This window comes from Epinephelus fuscoguttatus, linkage group LG22 (assembly GCF_011397635.1).
Source record: "Epinephelus fuscoguttatus linkage group LG22, E.fuscoguttatus.final_Chr_v1".
Classification (NCBI taxonomy): Eukaryota; Metazoa; Chordata; class Actinopteri; order Perciformes; family Serranidae; genus Epinephelus; species Epinephelus fuscoguttatus.
This window is the reverse complement of record NC_064773.1, coordinates 30,422,943-30,445,875: the sequence shown is the minus strand read 5'-3', so window position 1 is coordinate 30,445,875 and position 22,933 is coordinate 30,422,943. Positions and strand designations below refer to the sequence as shown.

General features: G+C 41.4%; 1 protein-coding gene across 3 annotated transcripts in view; it reads right to left on the bottom strand.

Annotated features, from left to right (window-relative positions):
- Positions 1-63: 63 nt before the first annotated feature.
- The window catches only part of ppp6r2a (protein phosphatase 6, regulatory subunit 2a), a 30,596-nt gene continuing 7,726 nt past the window's right edge, over positions 64-22,933 (bottom strand). For 2 of the 3 annotated variants that reach the window (XM_049567344.1, XM_049567345.1), the window contains exons 3-24: positions 22,414-22,668; positions 20,205-20,391; positions 19,840-19,977; positions 19,681-19,746; positions 19,414-19,526; positions 18,763-18,876; positions 18,381-18,507; positions 16,305-16,457; positions 15,489-15,713; positions 15,320-15,384; positions 14,167-14,282; positions 13,993-14,078; positions 13,169-13,249; positions 12,935-13,032; positions 8,358-8,415; positions 7,997-8,124; positions 7,752-7,873; positions 7,504-7,648; positions 4,851-4,939; positions 4,506-4,698; positions 2,418-2,525; positions 64-625 (exon numbers count right to left, since the gene is read on the bottom strand). In XM_049567344.1, coding sequence (XP_049423301.1) covers positions 577-625; positions 2,418-2,525; positions 4,506-4,698; positions 4,851-4,939; positions 7,504-7,648; positions 7,752-7,873; positions 7,997-8,124; positions 8,358-8,415; positions 12,935-13,032; positions 13,169-13,249; positions 13,993-14,078; positions 14,167-14,282; positions 15,320-15,384; positions 15,489-15,713; positions 16,305-16,457; positions 18,381-18,507; positions 18,763-18,876; positions 19,414-19,526; positions 19,681-19,746; positions 19,840-19,977; positions 20,205-20,391; positions 22,414-22,640 — 2,688 coding nt within the window. In that variant the 5' untranslated portion in view covers positions 22,641-22,668 and the 3' untranslated portion in view covers positions 64-576. The remainder of the gene's footprint in view (positions 626-2,417; positions 2,526-4,505; positions 4,699-4,850; positions 4,940-7,503; positions 7,649-7,751; positions 7,874-7,996; positions 8,125-8,357; positions 8,416-12,934; positions 13,033-13,168; positions 13,250-13,992; positions 14,079-14,166; positions 14,283-15,319; positions 15,385-15,488; positions 15,714-16,304; positions 16,458-18,380; positions 18,508-18,762; positions 18,877-19,413; positions 19,527-19,680; positions 19,747-19,839; positions 19,978-20,204; positions 20,392-22,413; positions 22,669-22,933) is intronic. The other variant, XM_049567347.1, reaches the window with a different exon arrangement.

Genomic DNA, 22,933 nt, shown 5'->3' with positions numbered 1-22,933 from the left:
ACACTTACATTGTGCTATAATGTACAGTAAATGGCTGCATAAGTGCTTTTTCTGAAGCTTGAAGGGAAAAAAAAAAAAAAAAAAGTTTTCAAAAAAAGGTATTTATTGTTGAGGCATCGTTAAAAGTTAGCCTGTGCTATCCATTCAGGGGTGACGATGTAAAAATCCCTAACAATGGGATTCCAACAGCTTCGAGCAAGTAGGAGAGAAATCTTTCAGGACATAAAAAAATAATAATGATGATGTTACCCCTCGGATTCTGTCGTTTCAAAGATCGCTGCTACATTAAAACCGCACGTAATTATGTGCAACATCAGAAAAAAGGCTTTGAAGATGATTCCTCTACACTCCATCCTGTCTGTTGGTTTTGTTTCTTATTTGTCATCTTTTTTTTTTTTTTTAACATGTTCCGCCACCTCATTATTGGTGTTGATTGGCAGTGTCCAGGTCCAATAACATGGCCGAGTGATTCAGTAAAAACACCGTAGTTGCAGTGAGGTTATTTAGGGGAGTCACTCTGGAGGAGGCTGACAGTCGGCGGCACCGTCACTGATGGATTTAGCAGTGCACTCGCCCTCAGACTGGCCCGTTGACCGACACTTCCTGGGGTGGTGGCGTTTCCTCCCTGTTAGGATGACAGAGGAAACAGTCACATAAACACAGAACCTGGGAGGATGAGCATCTGTGTATGGGTTGAGCTGGGAGACACAGTCGTAAGGAACTATGTTTAGTCTTCATCTCTCCCTGATGGAAGAAAGTGATGCAAAAATAAGTTAGAGCAGAGGATTTTGACAAATCACAGACAGCTGTCTGAGTTAGATACACAATGCTGTCTGTAGCTAACCTCAGCCCTCACACAGTGCCAGGAGTGTTTAGTGACTGTTTTTCATCACAACACAAAGACAAACATGTTTTTGACTGAATAAAACTGTCACTTACTATTTTCAGCTACACAGCTGGAAACACTTCTGTACAATGCTGTGAGTCAACCAGGGCTGCAAATAATGACTATTTCACATCAATTTTACTGCACGTTCCTTTCATTTTTTGAAAATATGAAAATATCAATGTTACGTGGTGTTTTAATATCAGAAAACAGTAAAAACATAAAATGCCCATCACAAGCAGCCTGGTGAGACCATCCTGATGACGTGAGCTCAACATTCTGTTTCACTCTCTGTATCAGTCTGGACACGGTGCAACTCCAAACACTTCCCAGAAATTAAAATCCAAGCCGAGACAACCTGAGATTTCCAAAATAGTTGACAACGTAAGCGGCCAATCAGAGACTGCGGTGTAGTTGATGACGTAAAACAGTAACGGCAGCTCCCAAAGCAACAGGTGCTGAAACTAATGTTAGTTAATGCAGCAATAAGTGAAGTTATTACAGAAACTGAGTCAAAAATGACAGTTCAACAACAAAAAGAGTAAAACTCTCAGAGTTTCTCCAAAGAAAAGATGTTGGAAAAGACTGGATTTGGCAAAAACTTGATCTATCAGCTGGCTCAGTTGGTGATCAGGAAGATTTTCCTTTGTGTTTTGTTACACTGATTGGTTCAGAGTTTGTATGTCAAGGTGAGTATTCCGACCCACTGAAAGTGTTTAGGGCAGCACCGAGTCCAGACTGATACAGAGAGTGAAAAAGAATGCTGAGCTCACGTCATCAGGATGGTCTTACCAGGCTACATCAGAAGCTTTGAGGCCCATACATTTGCTTTGGTCTGTCCAATTTGCCAAAACTTAAAAATACTAATTTACGATCAATTAGGGCTGCTCGATTAATCGAATTTTAATCTAGATTACGATTTGGGCTTTCAACGATAATGAAAACAAAATAATTGACGTACAACGATTATGCGCTTCTTGTCAGTTTACTCTTGTTGTCTTGTGTTGCAAATCAAACGCACCCGGAAGCCGCACGTGCGCAATACTGCCCCCTCCCCTCCTCTCCTCTATTCACTCCACGAGCCAGTCAGGTAGGTGAACTACAAATAATGTGGGGGGAAGGTGATCACAGATGATTTCAAAAACAGCGTGCAGAAAATGGCAGAGGGAGAGCAAGAGAGGTTGGTCTGTGTGTGTGTATGTGTGCACATCAGGGCCAAACTCCGCCATGCGCGATACAGAGAGCAGAGAAGAATTGTAAACGTGCGACCATGTGGAGACAGAAATGACATGCTGTCGTGTAAATAAGTCATCACGTGCGCCGCATAATCGTGATTTCAATTTTGACCAAAATAATAGTGATTATGATTTTTTTCCATAATCGAGCAGCACTAATATAAATGCGAAGCACCATCTTCACAAGCTTCTTTTTTGTGATAATGCATTAAAATCGATTGTAATTCTCCAAAATGACTAATCAAAGAGTTAATGAAAGAGTTATTTCAGCACAGTGTCGACATGAGGCTACTTACTTCCTGTCAGTCTGTGTGGTTACAGGTGAATCCTCAGCAGGCTGCTGATCTGAAGCTTTCGGAGGATCTGACAGGGAGAGTTTCTCCAGAGACACCGGACTCTCCTCGCTGCACAACACACACACACACACTTCAGTCAACCACAGTTTCTGCACAGTCTGCAGGGTCAAGTTAAGTCAGTGTCTTTGAACTTTCCTTTACTTTTGCTCTCTCTTTGTTCTGTGGCTGACCTTTGACCCCACTGCATGGGCAAAAGAAAACAACATTGTCTATTTTGGGCTTAATAAACAAAGCACTTAATTTAGCTTTTTTGAGTGGCAGTGCTGGTAATTTGTATTTATTACTCAGCACTGAATTCAAGAGGAAAATGATTTCACACTATCCTGGATATCTGTTACTGAATCATCAGGGGAACCAAACAGTGTTACTAACAGGGTTTCTAAACATTTACAATTCCTAAATTGCATACTTTTCTGGCCTCAAATTTTCAGACTTCTCAATAGATTTTTTTTTAGACCAAATCTAGAGATGGAAAACCATTTCAGGTGACTACCTCTTGAAGCTCATGCAGAGAATGCCAAGAGTGTGCAAAGCAGTAATCAGAGCAAAGGGTGGCTATTTTGAAGAAACTAGAATATAAAACATGTTTTCAGTTATTTCACCTTTTTTTGTTAAGTACATAACTCCACATGTGTTCATTCATAGTTTTGATGCCTTCAGTGAGAATCTACAATGTAAATAGTCACGAAAATAAAGAAAGAAGGTGTGTCCAAACTTTTGGCCTGTACTGTATATGTGTGTGTGTGTGTGTGTGTGTGTGTGTGTATATGTATATATATATATTTACATACACACACACACACACATACATATACATATATAAAGAATGACTATTTGAATATTCGTATAAAACAGCAAAATCTGATTCAACTCGCACAGTTCTGAGGGGTACAGACCTTGTGCATTCAGTCACATGGCCATACTTGTTGCCTTGCTTTCAACAACATCAAGCAACATCAAGTGCTGGCTGCCTGCTCTGAATGCCTGCTCTGAATGCCACGATGAAACACACAAATATTTTTCCATAATGTATTTTCTTTTCTTTCTTTATCCAGGCCTGGAAATAACTAAAATTAAATTCCATACTTCTACATACTTTCCATTCTGTGTAGAATCCATGCAGTAATACTTCTGTCACCCTTTGCTCCAGACAGTTAAGTGGTGTGTGTTTGTGTGCTCCCAACAACTGAGAGCATGACAACTGAAATGGTAAATATTTTGACTTCATCAACAGAATACTTCATTCGATACCCATCATGTAAACAGAAGCATTCAGTGGTGTACAATGTCACCAGACGCCACGGCGTATAGGAGAGCCATGCTTTCTTACGGGTTGGTGGCATCTTGACACACTGAACTGCCAACTCCATCAAATACATCATGCTTGACTTCACCACACTACAGACTGTATAGGTTGTAGCTGCTTTGGTAGTGGGCCAATCACATGTTACATTAAATCGAAAGAACACATGCAGTGATTGGCTGCAAGCAAAACCATATCAATAGTCATTTTTTTCTAGCTCTTGGTACAAAAAGGATCAAACGCACATATTGCTTGACTGAAGAAGTTTTCATACTACTTGGGTACTGAGGTATTTTGGTTGATACTTTAAAGGTATCAAGTACAGATACCCAGCCCTAATATTTATTGGTAACTTCACTGCAATACTTTCATTTCTCACAATACTGGGAAAAGTAGTAACATTCTTAACCAGTAACTACTCCGCTGTCAAGTTACAAACTTTTACTTTCTGAACTTGCAGCTCTCAGTTAAAGCTTAACTTTGTGTAGAGCACCAGAGCAGCTCCCAGGATATACTTTACTTAGAAAGGCAAAACTGAATGAATCCAGTAATTTCAAATCCCAGTCCAGTCTATAATTATCTCAATGTGGTAATTATGTTTCAAATATAGACATTTATACACACGGAGCAGCTTTACATGTACGGCTGCAGAGTGGACTGGTCAACAGAGGAGGATTTTACCACTCAGCATCTGATAGCAAAGCTTTCAGATAAAAGGTGCAAACCTTTTGAGGTCAGCTGTCTTGTTGCCGGGGGCGCCGGCTGTTTCCGAGGCGATGGCTGCAGCAGGAGGAGTGCCGGCATTTTTGTCATCCTCCTCACTGTCGGATCCCCCGGAGGAGCTGCTGTCTGAGGCCACGAGCGGAGCCTTCCTCCCTTCTCCCACGGGCCAAGCACCAGAGGAGGCACTAACATCTGCTGATGCAAACAAAAGGAAGTCGATTAAGTTAATTGAGCTGACAAGATCACAAAGTCAATTCTTTCATGTGTTTTAAGTTGGAATGTGTTTAGGAGCTCAGTGTGCATCTCTAACAGTCAGCTGAGCTTTAAGCATGCAGGTAAACACTCACCACTCTTCTCGTGGTTTTGTTTGGCTTGTTTATCTGCATCACTGCTGCCCGAGCCCACAGGAGAGCTGCACCTGGGATCAGACTCTGTACTGTAGAAATCAACAAGAAACCAGGAAGCAGTGTTAACAAGTTGTAAAAAAAAAAAAAAAAAAAAAAAAAAAGACAATAGTTTCTGCAGAATTTCCATCTTTGGTCTTTGTTCAATATGTCAAATGGTAACTAGAATTACGGTCTCGCAGTTATATACCTCTGCGAACCAGCCAAGTTTCTCTTACAGTTTACATCCATGCAGTGTCAGAAATTAGCAAGGGCCACGGGCCATTTGGCCCACAATTTATCCAAGAATGCCCCCAAAAGCCATGTTCCGGGGGCCAATATTGCCCCCAGGTTTTCTAAACAACTACATGTATTTATATTTTTAACAGTATTACAATCTGACATTAAAGTATAATTTTATTTTCATTAAATTAATTTACCGTCACGTCTACAACTCATTTTCCAGACATAATCAACGAGATTGCACTGATTACGTGAGAGTAATCTGACAGAGAAGGGGAGGGGGCTTTGCTGTACCGTAAATTTAAATTAACCATTTCTTGGGTGATCTGTGTCTACACAATGACAAATTAATGAAAAATTAAGGTAGAATGAATGTTAAATTTTAAATTAACTTACTTCCAGGATTGCATCTAAGGAATTTATAGTAATTTGGCCTTTTTAACAGTAAAAGTAACTGTAATGTGGTGAAACATTAGTACTGCTATCAGTAGATTAATGGTTAAATCATCACATTTAAACTGGTTGAATTATAGGAAATCTGAGTGATATTTTGCAACCATAACTTTATGTAACCCATTATTTATTTCATTTATAGTGGTTTCTACTGAAGAGTGAAGACACTATCTTAGTTGGTTTTGCTTTTCATGTGCTTATTGTTAGAACATAATTACAATTTTTTGATGGTCCCCAAACATTTTGAAAATGCCCCCATTTTTTAGACTGTGGGGGCCAAAATTGCCCCCAAAATATTTTGTTAATTTCATACCCTGCATCCATGTCTGTAAAAACATGGGTCAGGGTGCTTCAAACTTCTATTCCCCCCAGCAGCAGAGAAGATCAATACAATCAGCACAGTTTCAAGGTGGACACCCAAGATTAGTGTCACCAATTCAGTATCTGACCAAATGTCTCTCCTTCTGTTCCTGAGAAACGGCGCTGAGTAATGGCCAGAAAATGTTTTATACAGAACATTATGATGTCACAGTGAAGTTGACATTTGAACTTTTGGATAAAAAAATGTCATCACTTTATCATTTTACCCTTTTAGATACATGTGTGAAAATTTGTCACAATTGTGAGGTCACTGTGACCTTTGACCACCAAAGTCTGATCTGTTCATTGTTGCGTCCAAGTGAAAAAATTGAGTTAAGACTGAAATTGAAACCTTTGGATGTCTATTCTATCTTGTAAAAAAAAAAAAAAAAAGTTCAATCTTGTCCTGTTCTGAAGCAAACAGGGTGTAAAAATTGCAGAACACACATTCCAACTAAAACCCTAGGCAAACTGCAGTAAACGTAGTTATTGTGCTCTGCCTTGGGTTCCCAGAGATTTGGGATCCTCTTGCCACATGTGAATGTGTGATAGCATAACAGCCACAGTCACAGGTTACAGTGTGATGCATTATCGCAAAAATACCCTGAAATATCATGATATTATTTTATGGCCATATCGCCCACCCCTAGTTGTCAGGCTTTGTAGGGCAGAATAGCTCTTCTTTCTAAAGGTCAACTGACTGGCAAAATAAGTTCCAGGTATGGAACCAGAGAAACTACTGTCAGGATCTAAACTAGGAACTGAGAGTCCTTTTGTTTTTTTCCCTGTTTGCACTTCCACCACATCTGAAGAACTGTGAAGATTAGGCAAATTAAAACAAAGGATCAAAAACAGACGGCAGCATTAGAGAGGCTATTTTCACACATGAGAAACACAGCACCATCCTACTGTTCTTTGTGTTTAATGTTGTGTAACTGATGTTTGAGTTGGACAAAATGAAAAGGAGACACAAAGAAGTGGAAAAGAAGATTGAGTATGTAATGGCAATTTATTTCTGCTTAGAACGGAACCACCATGAAACAATTAAGTTTTATTTCTCTTCTTCACCCGCTCCCTTTCCCTCATTCACTCTAACTCGCATATGTTGCATGCTTGCTCCTTCTCTTTCTTATTCTTTTTTAAAAAGTCAAGAGAAACAGCGAAGAATAACTTAAACGTTAATCAACAACAAGAAATGTCTGACTCTCGTCCAAATACTGATATTACAGTACTCCTTCATCTTGTGAATGAAGCAGTACATGAAATGAAGCAGCCGCAGTGTATGTGTTTAATCATTGATGGTCAGTCAGTGCTTTAGACTTTGTCTCTAATGTCCCTGAACCTTTGGACAGTACTGCCCCTGGCTCAAATGCAGGTTTAGTTTATAAGTTCCTCAAAAACTTCGAGGTCCCCTGGGAAACTTCCTGCAGTGGAAACACCCTGACAGTGATACCTATTACATCAGTTAAACCTATAACCTAGGAAACATAGTTTTACTAGTGTTATTTTTTTTTCCATCCTAGCAGACTTGTGAATTCATGTTAAAAGGTTCACTTCTTACCCGGAGAAAGGCTGGAACTCAGTGAAGTTGGCCCAGCCACTTTCCTGTGTCCCTGCTCCACTCCCAGATGAGCTGTCCCACCCTGCTGGGGTTTGGGATGCTGCAGTCCCTCCAGAGTCCCTGAAATTTGCTGTCCAGCCTGGACCTGGAAACAAGACCAACATGACTCTTTCAAACTGAACAAAAAGTTTCCAAGGTTACATGACACTCAGCTGTGTTCTGTGGATAGCTGCTGTCCTATAAGCTACCTGTTTCTGATGTGTTCTGCTCAGACTCTTCCTCCTCATCAGATTCAGATCCGTGGTCCCGCTCCCTGCCTCCGTTCTCCAAGCTGCTTCTGGAGCTTTCTGAAGTTTGGGAGACTCCAAACCTGGTGACAGAGTGACAATGGACAGATGTTGAGAAGAGATGAAAGGGACAGAAGACAGACATACCTTGTATACTAAACACTGCAGTGAAGGTACTCAAATGTAGAAAACCTCATCAGGTTTACCTTGTTCTGGATTTAACTTGTGTTGCATAGTTCATCTCCTTTTCCTCCCAAATGTCCTCTTCTTCTTCAGCATCATCAAACTGGCGTATCCTCTCTTTACAGCAGGCTTCAAAAGCAGCCGCATTGGCCTGAGCAAAAACAAACATTTAAATGAAGTCAGTCGTCTTTTTGCAACAATGCCTAATAAACAAATTACCAATATGTTTAGAGTATCTTATTTATATATGTTACTCAGAACAGTTTTAACCATCCAAACTCTCAACAATAGCAACAGTTGTTGTAGGACATTAACAGTAGCTGTAACAATAATATCTCTGACAGCAAAAGCAAACTGAGTTGATGACACCAGCAAAACACTTACACTATTATCATCAGCATCTAGATTGAAGTTTATTTCGGCAATTCTGTCAAATGTGGCACTGAGGAAAGAGAACAAGACAAATAAGAAAATATGAGCCAACATCCTGTAGGTTGAGGTGATTGCTGTGGAGTAGCTGAATGTGTTAACAACAAAGAGCAAAACACCTACACTAAAGTATGAGAGAGCAGACATCATATCAAATAGCCTATCTGGGAATGAACTAGAATTACCACCTCACATTGTACGCCTCCACCAACCAGTCAAATTGCAGTTTACATCATGTCTGTCCAGACTCATATATGTAAGGAAGACTTGGAAGGGATTTAATAAAAGGTATTTAGTGTATTTTTGGTGAAATTTATTCCTAAATTGATGTGTATGATTCCAGTGAGACTAGGGCTGTAAGTCTCAGTTTCATCACGATATGCTATCATATCAATTCTTTGGATGACAACATGATATTTGCAGATATCACAAAGTCTGCCATGATAGGATTTCTATGTGATTCAATTTGAGGGCCTGGCCTCAATATAAGATGATATCAGTCAACAGTCCTTGTTGTCTTTTTCTTGGCTGTTTGCCGTTGTGCTAAGCTGCTAGCACTGTTTGAATATTTAGGAAGGAGGTGTGCTTGGACAAAAAAGGTGATACAAACATACCATGGGAATTACAGGAAATACAGGCCTATGTTAAAGATGATGATTCATATCAATGTTCTCACTTTATATAGATGATATTGGATCGTTAATCACTGAATCTATATATCAATTTGATTGATAGATTACACTCCCAGTGTCTTCGCTTTAAAACCATATTCACAGACAGGGTATATGCAGGAATCCTGAGGTTAATTTCAATATCTTTTTAAGACTTTTTTAAGACCTTCCAAAAAAACCTTAAGACCTCATCGCCACTTCAAGCTGTCATTAGCAGCAATGCATCTTTAACTTACTTAACAGCTGTAGTTGGCAATTAAATCTATGGAGCACAAACATACAACAGAACTCAGATAAGATGAGAAAGAATAAAGCTTGAAAGAATAAATTAAACCAAAGGCAGGTTTATTAAAATACACCTTAGGTCATAACAAGTAACATAGCTCTACAGCTCAACATCAGCTATTGAAAACAACAACCTTATGGCTAGCCCCCTGCATGTGGTATTTAGGGCTGACCCAAAAAATTCTGTGAAAAAAAAAATAAAATTGAATATTCAGCCATTTTTTTCTCCCGTTTTTTGGGGGGACACACTAATCATGCCGTCCATTTACGGTTGTTTTTTGCCCCTTTAGCCATATGTAAACTCAAAGAACGAGAAGCAATATCTGTTAGGCATATAAGATTTCATGTTCCAGTTCGTGTTTTTAATTGACTGATTGTTTTTGGTTGGTTATTAAAAAAGAAAACATCTCCGACAAGGAAATAGAAAGCCCAACGTGCAATGAATGGAGACCTATTATCCTGCTTGAACACAGACAACTAAATTCTTTCAACAGTGTGACTCAAAATAATGATAAAATAGATTTTGCTGATGTAAAATAATATGCTGATGGCGACATTTTCCACTGGTCCGCTGTACTCTGAGGGCCGAATTCACAAAGAATGAACTGCGGCCGCTGATAGCACCTTGAATTGCACTTCACTTACACCGGCAGTTTGCTCCGTCTTAACGTCCTATTCACAAAGGATGTTGTGCTAATGATATACTAGCGCAAACACGCCCACAAAGTTTGGCAGCTGAGTGCAGTTTGCCCCTGATTTGCCCCTGATTGCAATTAGCCACATGGCAAAGAATAAATGCTGGCTTTGCGTCAAGAACACCATGGCAGAACAATGGCAGACTTTGTTTGGCAAAGTACTGAATACTGTATACCCTCATGTAGTGATGTCTGCTGGTGAGTCAGTCTAACAGTGCTGGATGGGTTGAGGCTGCGGATTTGACCAAGTTTCACCACTTTATCACTATTCCCTCTCTCTTGTAGCTGTTTTTTCGTTACCTTTTGAATTTAATATGAATTATGGAACCGTTTTTGTTTGTTTCCCCCGTTTCGTAAAATAAAGTGTAAATAAGTGTGTGCCGAGGGTTTTAATTTTTAATGTTAAATGAAAAGTTAAACACTACTTATCAGCAACCAGAAGTGCTTTTTCGTTTGTGAATGTTTTCATCTTAATTCTAGGGTTGCAAGAAACTACGCTTTCGCCATAATTTTTAAGTTATTAACTTTTTTTGGACTTTTTTTTCGCTCAGCCCCCACCCCGAGTGGCAGTCCGAGTATGTCTACCTACACACTGTTGTTTGTAATAGTCGCAAGGAGGAAAATAAATTATACATTCATGGATACTTTTTGTCAAAGCTTGAATGCCAAGAAAATTTAATACTTCATAAAATCGTCTTTTTAAGGGCCTTAATTTTCCAACATTTGATTTATCAACTTTTAATACTTTTTAAGACCCCGCGGACACCCTGACAGAAGAGTAATGATGGGGAGTTTCACCTGAAGCTAAATATCAATAGGACCCAATGAGCTTGTGGTGGACTACACACAGTGGAGGCTGCTGCAAAGAGGCTACAATTTCTTAAACATAGGTGCTTCACACACACCTTTTCCTAGTAGCACAAAAAATCTACACAATCAGCACAGTTTCAAGGTGGACACTCAAGATTAGTGTCACCAATTCAGTATCTGACCAAATGTCTCCACTTTTGTTCCTGAGATATGGCATTAAATAATGGTCAGGAAGGTGTTTCTTGCACAACATTATGACGTCACAGTGAAGTTGACCTTTGACCTTTTAGATATAAGGTGTCATCACATCATCATTTTATCCCATTGTCAAATTTGGTCCTAATTAGTGTATGAATTCTCTGTTATGGCCTAAAACGTGTTTTGTGGGGTCACAGTGACCATTGACTACCAAATGCTAATCAGTTCAATCTTGAGTCCAAGTGGACGTTTGTGCCAAATTTGAAGAAAGTCCACCAAGACCTTCCTGAGATGAATGGGACGGACAACCTCTAAACACAACACAGCTGTCAGAGGTACAGAGGCTCTAATCTGTCACTGATCTCTGATGCAGAGGGATGGTGCTGTGTTGACTTGATAGGTTAAGACGCCGAGTTGTTCGATGCAGAGTTGCAAACCTTGTTTCGTTTTCCTTAAAAGGGGCAAAAAGCGAAATCGTTTCACTGCTAGGTTTGCTGTTGTGCAGTGCCTGTAGACCAAAACAAAGTGTGTCATAAGCCACTCCTCCCTCTACCTCTGCTCTCCACCCCCCACCCCACTCACCTCATCTGTGCAGCAGAGCACCGCAGCATCTCCACAGACTATTACATCCAGACGGTCCCGGTGTTTCTTCCGCAAGCTCCACTTCACTCAGCTACCCGATATACCCGCTGCTTCTTCCCACATTAACCTGAATAACAAACCAGGGCTCAGTGCTCCGGTTGGATCCAAACGGAGAGCCGGGGCTAATGTTAGCTGGGAAGCTAGCGGAGGCTAACTGGCTGTGCTGGCAGCTGAGTGAAGTGGAGCCTGAGGAAGAAGCACCGGTTAGCCCCCTCTAGCTGGGAGGCTAGTGGAGGCTAACTGGCTGTGCTGGCAGCTGAGTGAAGTGGAGCCTGAGGAAGAAGCACCGGTTAGGCCCGGTTTCACTACAGGCAGATTCACCCGCTACAGGGGCAAGGAAATAAACCTAAACAGCCAACTTAGTTTGGCTTAGTTTAGCAGTTAGCGATGTCTTTCACTCACTCTCAGTCTCTGCTGTGTTTAGCTATTTCCCTGATTTCCTGTTAGCGTTAGCACTAGTCGGCTGCCACGCTAACGTTCCTACTCTTCTCCGTGAACCCGTGGCTCATGGCTCCTGCTCACGCTGAGTAGGGACGTTAGCGTTAGCTCCTGGAGTTAGCACTAGAGCTACTAGAGCTACTAGAGTAACTTACAGCTATGGAGCACTTCTACCAGCTCTTCTAGTCACTCAGCCTCACCTCCATCTCAGCAATATATTACATTTATTACAGGTACCATCATCATTGAAGCAGGCAAGGAAATAGCTAAACACAGCCTGCCGGGCTGCCCGCCAGGCTGCCCGCCGGGCTACATTTTACAATTCTAATTGCAAATGTTAGCTGGGCTGCCGGGCTACTCACCTAATACAACTGTAACGTCTGACCCATTGCTGGGACAGAGCCACTAATAACCCAAGCTCCGGACATTAACCCATGCTACGATTGTAACATTAAATTTAATTGAATCGACATAGTGACATGTGCCTCATTTCACTTCAAAAATATGCGCTGCCATTGCTCATTGCTGTAGCCTTTTATACAGAGGGAGGGCCAAGGGCTCCGGGGGGGGGATTCACATGAATGTACATGAACGCGCAGTCGGACTGGCTTGTAAACAAGGGGCTGGAGATCAACACAGAGAGAGGTTGTGTGAGGTCATGCTATACTCCAGATGAAATTACACCTCTAGTTCTTCACATTGCAATTTTTTAATTCCTTCAATCTAGAAATGATGAATTTCGCTTATTGCTCCTTCAAAGGACAACAAGCTGTGGAAGACTTTCACTACGTACTTGATATTTTCATCATGCTCGCTGAACTCCTCGTCATTGAAGCCAAACTGATCCACAAAGTTGGCAGTCATCTGTTGGATCTGATAGTCAGAGAAAGCCTGGAAAATCAAAGGACACTTTTTAAGGTCATATTATTACGTACAGAAGAGGTTTCTAGAGATGGATATTTCTTCATTATTGTAGGTAACAGTGGTGTGAATTGTCACTTTGTTTCCATGGTGGCGTCTATCCTACCTGCTGGAGAGACAGGTCGTTGGGGAAGGGGCTCTCCATGTCGTCGTCTTCGCTGGATGAGTGCATGTTGTGGGTGCTTACCTGCAAGGACACAGTGCAGAGGTTTGGTCGAGCAGAACATTACAGACTCCCTGTGGCCTTACTTGACACATTTAAACATCATGTTAATGACAAATGCTTAAAAAAATTAACTTGTGAAAACTGAGTGTAGAGAAAATAAATATCAGTGTTGATGCCATAACATAAAACTCATGTTTAAAGGACATTGACAATGAAATTGTGGAAAACTACAACACCATGAGCAGATCCTCGGTCATCCTACAGTATAACAGAGCCTTTGTCTTACTAAAGATTTTACCTTAAGGGCTACAGACTTATAGTCTTTTTGAATACCAAACTACTTTCAACTTTCAAATACATTTTTTGCAATGCAAATGCCCTTCTGCAATTTGTAAACATGCCTAGTTTGGTACCCTTCTCCTGTATAAATGTATCACCAGATATGACTGCTGTCTACCTCACTGAGGGAATAAATCTGCAAAGTAGAATCATGGCCACTATTGTTGTTGGAGTAAAACAACACTTCTGACTTGTGTTTCTTACATTCTTAGATTTATTAAATGACAAATTTGAAAAGACAAATCAGCTGAGAAGCTGGATAAAGACTGCTTTGACACTGTTCTGGGCTGCTCACTCCTGTCCTGATAAGCTGGCTGCTCTGAACACAGCAAACTCACACTGGGAGAGAAGAAGAGGAAATGCGAGGAAGTTAAAAGAGAGCTTTCCACACAGAAGGACTGGAGTGCTACTGAGTGATGTCTTACAAGCTCGACTGTGTTCCTCCTGTTAGTCTCTCTCAGGGTCTCGTCCACAAAGCTCTCCCAGCGACCTCTGCAGTCTTCTGGCAGCTCTGCAAAAACAGGGAGATTATTTTTCTTTGCCTTTTCGATTAAAACAGTAACTGATCTGGCATCAGGCCAACTGCAATATGTGATTACCTTTGATGAGGTCAGTGAGCTGGGCCTGTACTGGTCCTTTCTCCAGGTTCTGGACCACCATGTTGGCAATTCTGGTCAGATGGCCCATGTTGCCTCTCCTGGTGCCGCCCTCACTCCTGAAATTCACAAATACACACTTATAATGACCTTCAATTGGCATTAAGTAACTTTACTTCAATGCCACAACTGCACTTAACATAACATTATCATAACTAATCTGCAATGCACCGATGTCACTGTACACCGTTTGCTGACTTCTAGCCAGGGATACTACAGCTAAGGTATTCAAAAGATTCTGATTAGAAACAGTTACCTATAGCCCATTTTACACTGCCTGTTCAAGGCAGGAAAATCGCGCTATTATGCCACCTCGCCATTCTGTATGTAAGGTACGATCACGAAACTGTGGGGACAGAATTGTCTCGCCTCTGAGCCAGAAACAAAGGTGGTAACAGCACCAAAATGATGTCTGTATAAATGGGACAGCCAGCAGGAATGGATCATGGGTGGCACGGGTGTGACGTTTTAACAACGTGTTATGCACATGACCCACTTTGGGAGATATAAAAAATAGCTGGTCGAACACAAAGAGGAAGAATTGTGGCCATAATGTCTACACATTAGGAAAACAATGAAGTCCTGGAGCTCCTTACCCTCTGGGCAGAGGATGAGATTAGCTGCCATATGAGACAGATGGTAAATGATTGTTATTGCCATGTTATGCCTTTGTTATTGATTAAAAAGCGCTGCCGATGCATGTGTTATATGTCATACTGGAGGCCAACGCAGTTGTGCTACACGCCTGTCACACCTCTTCTGATTCCGCAATGCCGGCATGCAGTCTAAAATCACACACAGGAGCGGAATGATGCCACTGTCATTTGGTTCCAGAATAAAGAAGGGACCATAGCACAATCTCCGTGTAAAAAGGGCTTATTTTGATACTGTGATTCTCTTTACTTCAGTGACAGACTTGACATAAATAAAAACACAAAAATTCAATTTTTAGTTTTACACATACTATAATAAATACTGAGTAGGACATGCATAAAGCAGCAGCTGCAGAGGTAAGATGTGATGGAGGAAAACTTTCTATTTTGATGCAAATGCCTTTGAGTACATTGCTATGCTGTGGCTGTCAAGGGATGCTTACTGTATTTTATCATTCTCCTCCCATGCGTCAAGGATCCTCTGTACCAGATGACACTTCTGGAAGAGCTGAGGGTTCAACAGAAACACAGAATGTAAATGGAAATAGTTGTAAATTATAAAAAAGCAGGGAACGTTCTGGCAAGTTTAGGACAGCTGCTTAAGCCACCTACATGTGCCACAAGGGCATTGTGGATGGAGGTCTGTGGGTCGCTGGTCCTGCCTGTCTCTGCTGCCTCCCCCTGAGCCTCAGGGTTGGAGGCTGCAGGCTTCCCATCATGGTTCTGGAGGCCTGGGCTGGGCCGCTCCTCTGAGGAAGGATGGTTCAGGATAGCCGCCACACACAACTCCACTTGGAAGTGCAAAAAGTTATTCCAGGAGTATTTGAAGAACAGATCCTATTCAGAGAGAGGGATGTCACGCAAAGTCAGTGACAGAGGACAGAACAGCTGTAGGCAGCACTAAATTAAGTGGAGCCCTCCCTTAATGGCATGCAGCTGTCAAGATGTACCAACAGTACATTTTTGTTTTTTAACATTTTATTCAGTTACTGCAACACCACGTGGCTCTGTTTTCTTCTATCATGGTTATTTTAAAAAGTCATGGTAGTAATATCAGGCCCAGAAATGACTTCTCCAGTGCCTCTGTACTATTTAACGAGAGCAGCAGTGGAGGATTTGAATACCCTGTCTGCTGAACTACACACAAAGCATGAGGGTTTTATATGAGCCTGCTCCAAATAAGCCACACCCACTGCCCTTTGGTCAGGTGGTGTGATAAGGTAATCAGTGCCTCTGTGCCTCATGACCAACCTTGTGCAAATCTGATGCAACTTTTTCAGATATGACAAACAGAATCAGCAGAAAGCATCACTCTAAAACACCTTTGAACAATGTATGAGGGCTCTGACGCATCATACTCACTATGTGTGTAATTAAAAAGGAGCTACACAGTTTCAATGTGCAGAGTCAAGCCAGACTCAGCCTCACCAGTAGTAGGTCCATGGTGGTAAGATTGCAGAGCTCCTGGCAGATACTGGGGGCACTGGTCTGCAGCAGGGCGGCCACCAGCCTGGCCACATGAAGGCGGGCGTTCCCCAGTGGCTGCTCTAGAACGCCAACGGTCGTCAATATTGCACTTTTCTGCAGAGGCAATGAGAAAAGCAGAGTTGTTTTAATACTGACACTTAAGAGGCTGGAGTTTTAATGCTATAACTAGACCACAGAGGGGAAAACATGGCTGTTGACAATAAAAATGTGTACTTCCAATTCACCATCAGCTACAACAGTATTTTCAAAGATAAGGCTAAAGTGTGCTACCTACAGGCACCATCTGTCAACTTAAAAAATATATACTATTATAAAAGATGGGATTAACTATGATCTCTTTTACAAAACCCATCAAATACTGGTCATATAACAAACAATTCCTAAGTGCTTATTAGGGATGTCATGAGAACCGATACTTCAGTACCACGTTGATGCAAAAATTCTGAAAAAGTGATGGCACTTGTTTTTCTCCAGTACTGAAAGTACCTGCAAGAGCTCTAGATTGCCATTAAATGCCAAAGGAAGATGAAGAACGCCTAAAAGCACATCAGTGCAACAACACATGGAAGACAGCAACAAGTGCAGCGACAAGGACAGCGCTGACTTGATTCATCGAAAAGAGAAGTGTTTCTTCCTGAGGCCTGCATACTTTGCTTATTTTATCGAATGGGAGCGCCACGCACCTACACTATGCAACAAACACCAGTAGCATGACGAGGCACTGAGCGCCTATTCTACCCTGAGGGCTTCATGTTTGGCATTTTTTTCCTGGTGGCAGACAGTTGACAAATGTTCAACTTTGGATGAAATGCTCACTCGTCACTGTCACTTTTTACCCAGCTGTCCACTCCCAGTGAGAGAGGGGCGGGACAAATAGAGTCAGACGAAGACCAACAGTCACATCTACATGTACAAGTGCTGAACAACATAATAGAGGATAAGTATGATAATATAACATAAGCTATGTATTAATATATCAAAGTCATGAACCTAAATAGACTTGTACTTTGAGTCCAAGACAGATCATCAATGATTAACAATAAAAGGAGTGTATGTTGAAGTTTATACAACAGTTCTGGCGCTGCAATCTGATTGGTCGAGAGACAGTAAAACCGTGACGATACAGGAGTACAACATCACGGTTATTTCACTGTGTATGTATCACTCCGCCTCACAGCTGATTGCAATCAACAATCAAATCAAAACTGACGGTTAGTGTCAGTTAGGTCAGCAGTTGCGTTGTAGGCTAATTAATTCATCCACTGTCAAACAGCCAAAAATATGGATTTATTTCCTAAAATAAGTTTTGAATTGAACTATGAATGGTCATCAGAGGAAGATGAGGGAGAGGAGAAGCTGAGTCCATCTGAGCACACATCCAGGTTTGTCAGTGTTTCATCAGCGGAGCTCAATGACTTGGAGAAAAGCAACATACTGTCAGATCAGAAAGCAGAGTCGGCTGTGCCTGTGAAGCAACAGTCCACCATGCAGTCACCAGAAACTTATTTCACCGGCTGCACAATTAATGGAAACGTGCAGATATACGTGTATAAAGAGTAAGTGCCTGGCGCACCATGTCTGCATTACATAGCAACGGTGACAGCGGAGTCCTGAGGGAACTATTTTTGTTGGCGGAAGACAAATAAAATGCTTAAATTATCTATTTTGTCCTCATTTTTCAACATTTCTTAATCAGCCTTGCTTATTTAACTGTTGAACTGTTGTATAAAAGCAATATCACACTCGAGCTCGTGATGTTGTACTGTGATATCGTCACAGCTGTGATTGTCTTCGGCACTCGGCCTACGGCCTCGTGCCTACATCACTCTCTCTCGTGTGATATTGCTTAAGTGTGGGATTTGTTGTTTTGTTTTACTATGGTAACGAGTCGGGTATCAAGAATTTTGGAATTTAACTGATATTGGTACTGACTAAATTTCTGGTTTTGCCACATGCCTAGTGTTTATGTTTAGAATTTATTTTGCCTCATGACTTGGCACTGCTCACTGGCTTTACCTTGGGGGGATCCAGAAGAAGCTGCTGGAAGTCCTTTAAATGGGGCTCAATGGCATTTAAAATACTGCTGTTGACAGTGTAAGACCTTTCATAACCCTGAGAATACAGATCCATCAGTCCTTCCAACCTGGGAGACACAAGAAAACAATAACATTAGGCCTAAAGACTTGAAACTATGAAAATGATCATTTTGTTACTGAGTCAGTATTATTTTCAAAGTAAGCAGAGGGAAGCATTTCCTCTACTTTCCCAATTCCTTGTAGGAGTAAATACAATACAAATATACCATGAGGATTTAATGCTCAAAACACCCCAGAGGACCAGACTAACTAATCTCCCACAATAATAATTTAAAAACTTGACAAAAAACACTTTGACTCACCCAGACCTCCTGGTCTCCAGTAAGGTAAGTAGCACTTGAGTTCCATTAACAATGGAGGCCTCACTCCTCTCACCCTCAAACATGTTCTTGAGGAGCCCCGCTACACTCTCCTGCCTGAAAGACAAACATTATTGCAGTAGTAAATTTAACAAACAAACTAGATAATGATAACACTAATAGGTGAGATACTGTACACCAAGGACGCTATTTATGTAGGGCACAAACTCAAACTAGCACAAAAATCTGAACTGTTGTCAAACAGACTCTGCCAGCAAATCCTTGTGCACACATCAACCTTTTAAAGATCTCTCCACTCTAGATTGGGGAATTTTCAAATCTGGAGTCAACAACCACACAGGAGTGTTTCAGTATGTTTACAATCCCTGCTTGTGTGGACATGTAAGAGCACACATCTTACCACAACCTGCCAATTACAGCATGTGACACTATTAACTAACATGAGATGGGAAAAAGGTTTGACTGGCTTCTTCATCAATTTAAGCCAATTTGGTGCCTTTATTTAAATGTCATGTCTAATTGATGCAGCCAGGTTTTTCAATACTCACTCACTTCAAATACCACAGGCAACTGGACAAAGGTGAGATTGACTTATTCTCTGAGAACTTTCACCAAAAGCCGTTGTCAACTTACGACTCTAGTACAGCCAATAGTGGGTCGGCCTCCATATTCTCCTGCATCTGATTGGCCTGGTCTCGACTAAGGCGGATGATGTCACAAAGCGTTTGGGATGCATTTGATTGTCTCTGAAACGTAAGTCATTGAATTAGAAAATCCTGATTAACAGATGACTCTTTTAAAGTTATGTTAATGCTTGTATACATAATAGCTTCTCCATGTGCCAAAGAGAGCATCACGACAACATAGTGACAGTGAACTCCCAACAGACCTGACACTCACCTCCTCATCTTTGCCAGTATGGATGAGCTCTGTGAGTCTTTGTACCAACTTCTCTTCATTCAGCCACTTGGGGAAAAAAAGCCAGAAATGATGTTAAACACTTTAAAGGCTAGTATTCACTTATGGGAAGTACACAGCAACATTATTAAGAGAGCTTACATGCAGGACTTCCTGCCTCAAAGGGGCGGGCTCCACACAACTGATGAGGCGAAGCAGCAGGTCCATCATGGCAGAGGCATCAATATGTTTCAGCACCAGACCAATGAAGCCTTCCTTTTTCTTTAGGAAGGTAATCACCTGGAAAACAAAAAGTGCTCAATACCTTAGGTTTCACACAGCAGCAGCAAGCTGGGTGAATCTGAATGAACGATCCCTAACGTCTTTGTTTTCCACAATAACACACCTCTGTTTAGTATTGTATATCTATTTTGCTAACCAGTACATGGAGTGACAGCGCTTTGATTGCTTTTTCACACGCTTTAATCTAGAAACCGTGGCTCAAGCCATGAACATTTTCAACATACCTGTTCGGTTTTCCTGGCAATGAGGTTGCCGATGGTTTTGCTGAAGAAGCTGGCCAGTAGTGGGTTGAGGGGCGGGTCCTGTTCCAGAAAGTGATAAAGCACTTCAAGGAGAGACTCCTCTCCGCCCAGCTTATCATTTATAATGGACACATCTGATGTCAGGAGCTCACAAGCAATGTTGGGGAACCTTACGAAAAAAGAACAGAATAATCATGAAAAACAGTCTTGGTGCAATTAATGACTTTAAAGTGGCATTTCTGAAATGTCTGAGATTATCTGAGCCTTGATGTGTCTAAAAGGGGACAATATGATGCAACAAAGTACACAACCACCAGCTACACTTCAATTGCAATTTATTTTTGTAATTCCTCATTTAAATCAAAGGTACATAATGATAATGATTTGAATGCATGTTAATTCAAATGAATTATACTAGCTGCGACATTATCTGCCACAACAACCAAAAAGGCCTGATGGTAGCATTCACTCAGTCACAGAGTTTTGCTCTCAGCCTAGCCCCACGACTGTATGTAACAGGACTAGGGTTGGGATCCGGATCTGTTTCTTTTTTGGAACCGGGTCCAAAGTTCTGGTTCCGGAACTGGTTCCATCATTTTTGGAGTAACGGTTCCTGCAAATGGTTCCTAGATTGTAAAAAAAAAAAAAAAAAAAAAAAAAACGTCACATGCATTTCCATTAGAGTGCGGCACGGGTCGCATATTTCTGGTTACAGGCTATTTAACAGGCCGGGCGTGCACCGTGGGTGCTCCACGGAGAGGAAGACCTCCGTGTTTGAGACAGGAGCGGTGGGAGGTACGAGGCTTCCAGCGAGAAATATAACAAAATAAAATAAAACAGGAAAAACCTGTCTCCCTCTTTTATTTTATTTTCAGTGTTTAATCAAGGCGGAGGCGGGCGGCGGGAGGTCCGAGACTTCCAGCGAGGGGAGAGGTAGAAACAAACAGCCAATGTGAGTGTGTGTGTGTGTGTGTTCTTTTCAGGTGTTGTCACGTAAATAACAGTGCCCAAGCATGAATGCATATAAGTATTTTTTATTAGATTGCTGTGGTTAATTTGAGGTAACAGTGTTACTGTAGAAATCAGAGAATCACTTTTTGCTGTTATATGTTCTCAGGGAGATGATACAAGCTCTAAATCTGAAATACACACCACACACAAATGTGTATTTTCATCTAATTGTACTATGCAACAGTTAGAATGAAGTTTTTGTATTTGTATGATTGCATTTGTGTTTATTATATACTTGTATAGCAAGTATAATGAATATAATGTAGGAATTGGTAAGAGGAATCGGTAAGGAATAGGAATCGTTAAAATCCTAACTAGTCCCAACCCTAAACAGGACTCAACAAACACACCTAAAACACACATAAAACATGGCTTGACAGCAACAACCTTAAACAAAAGTATCAAATTCAGCTCCATTATAACTCACAATGTTCACCCACAAAACAATCACCCTTTACTGGACACATTTTCCACACAAATACAATAGCTAATATTATTAGCATAAGCCTATGACATTTCTCATTGCATAGATTAGCCTAGCAGTTAGTGAACTTTTCCTTTACTCATATGAAGCCAGGATAGATCACACAGTGGACTTCAAATACTAATTTGTTTTCACAATTTATTGTTTTTTCTCTGTAAAATAAAAGTAAAAGCTTTGTTTCCACTGAGGGACAAAATAAACAGGAAGTCTGTGTCATCACTGCTCTCTCAGCGCCTCTTCATTTCAAAAGAGCAACGACCAATGGGGAAACACCAACACTTTCATCATCAATCATTCGACCAATGGTGTAACTAACTTACTCTCTAACTCAACAACAGATTTTCACGTTTATTTGACTGGCTTCGCATTCTGCGATCCAGCTAAAATTTCCTGGACAAAACTGACACTGAAGAGTTCAGACCCTTGGAAAAGGACCTTAAACCAAACTCAATAAGGACCTAACTTTGCAGCATTTAATCAAGACAACTGGCTTAAAGTTTATAGGAAGTTTTCTATGCTCATTTTAGAGACTAGTGCATTTTTTTGCATTCAGGCCATCTGATAAAATGGATAACAATAAAATACAATATAACTTGTACCATGTCATTATAGTAGTTGATAATGGTTGTACTGATACTAAATAGGGTATATTTTTCCCTGTCCCTGTCATCATATTCTGTATCACTGAGGACTCACTTAAACCGGCTCCTCTCCTCCAGGTCGGCGGGAGGCTCTGTGGTGATGAGGCTGACCAGCTCCTGCATGCAGTGGTCCTGGGAGAGGAAGAGGAGCAGCCGACGGTTTTGGGCCTTGCACTCCTGCAGGACGTCATCCTCCTCCATCAGCTCTCTCAGCGTCACGTCCTCCCTGTCCAGCAGCTGGTCGATGTGGGAGGTGGTGTGCAGGTCGAACTTCCAAAACATGGTGGCCGCTGGGACGGGGGACACAGCCCTGGGCCATAGGAACGCAAAGCGAGAAGGGAGGGAAAGTAAAGGACAAAAACACAGGGATGGAGGAAGATGAGGGAATACAGAGGCCCAGCAGTAGCGAGAACAATACAAGCAAGGGGTAGGAAAGGGAAGGGAAGGGAAGAGTGGATGTGTAGGTGGGGAAGGAAGCAGGGGAGAGAAATGGATGTAAACAAAGATGTAAGCCTGAGGATTAAACCAATAATAGCTGAAACAACAAGACAGCACTATCACTTGCAGTATGTCCT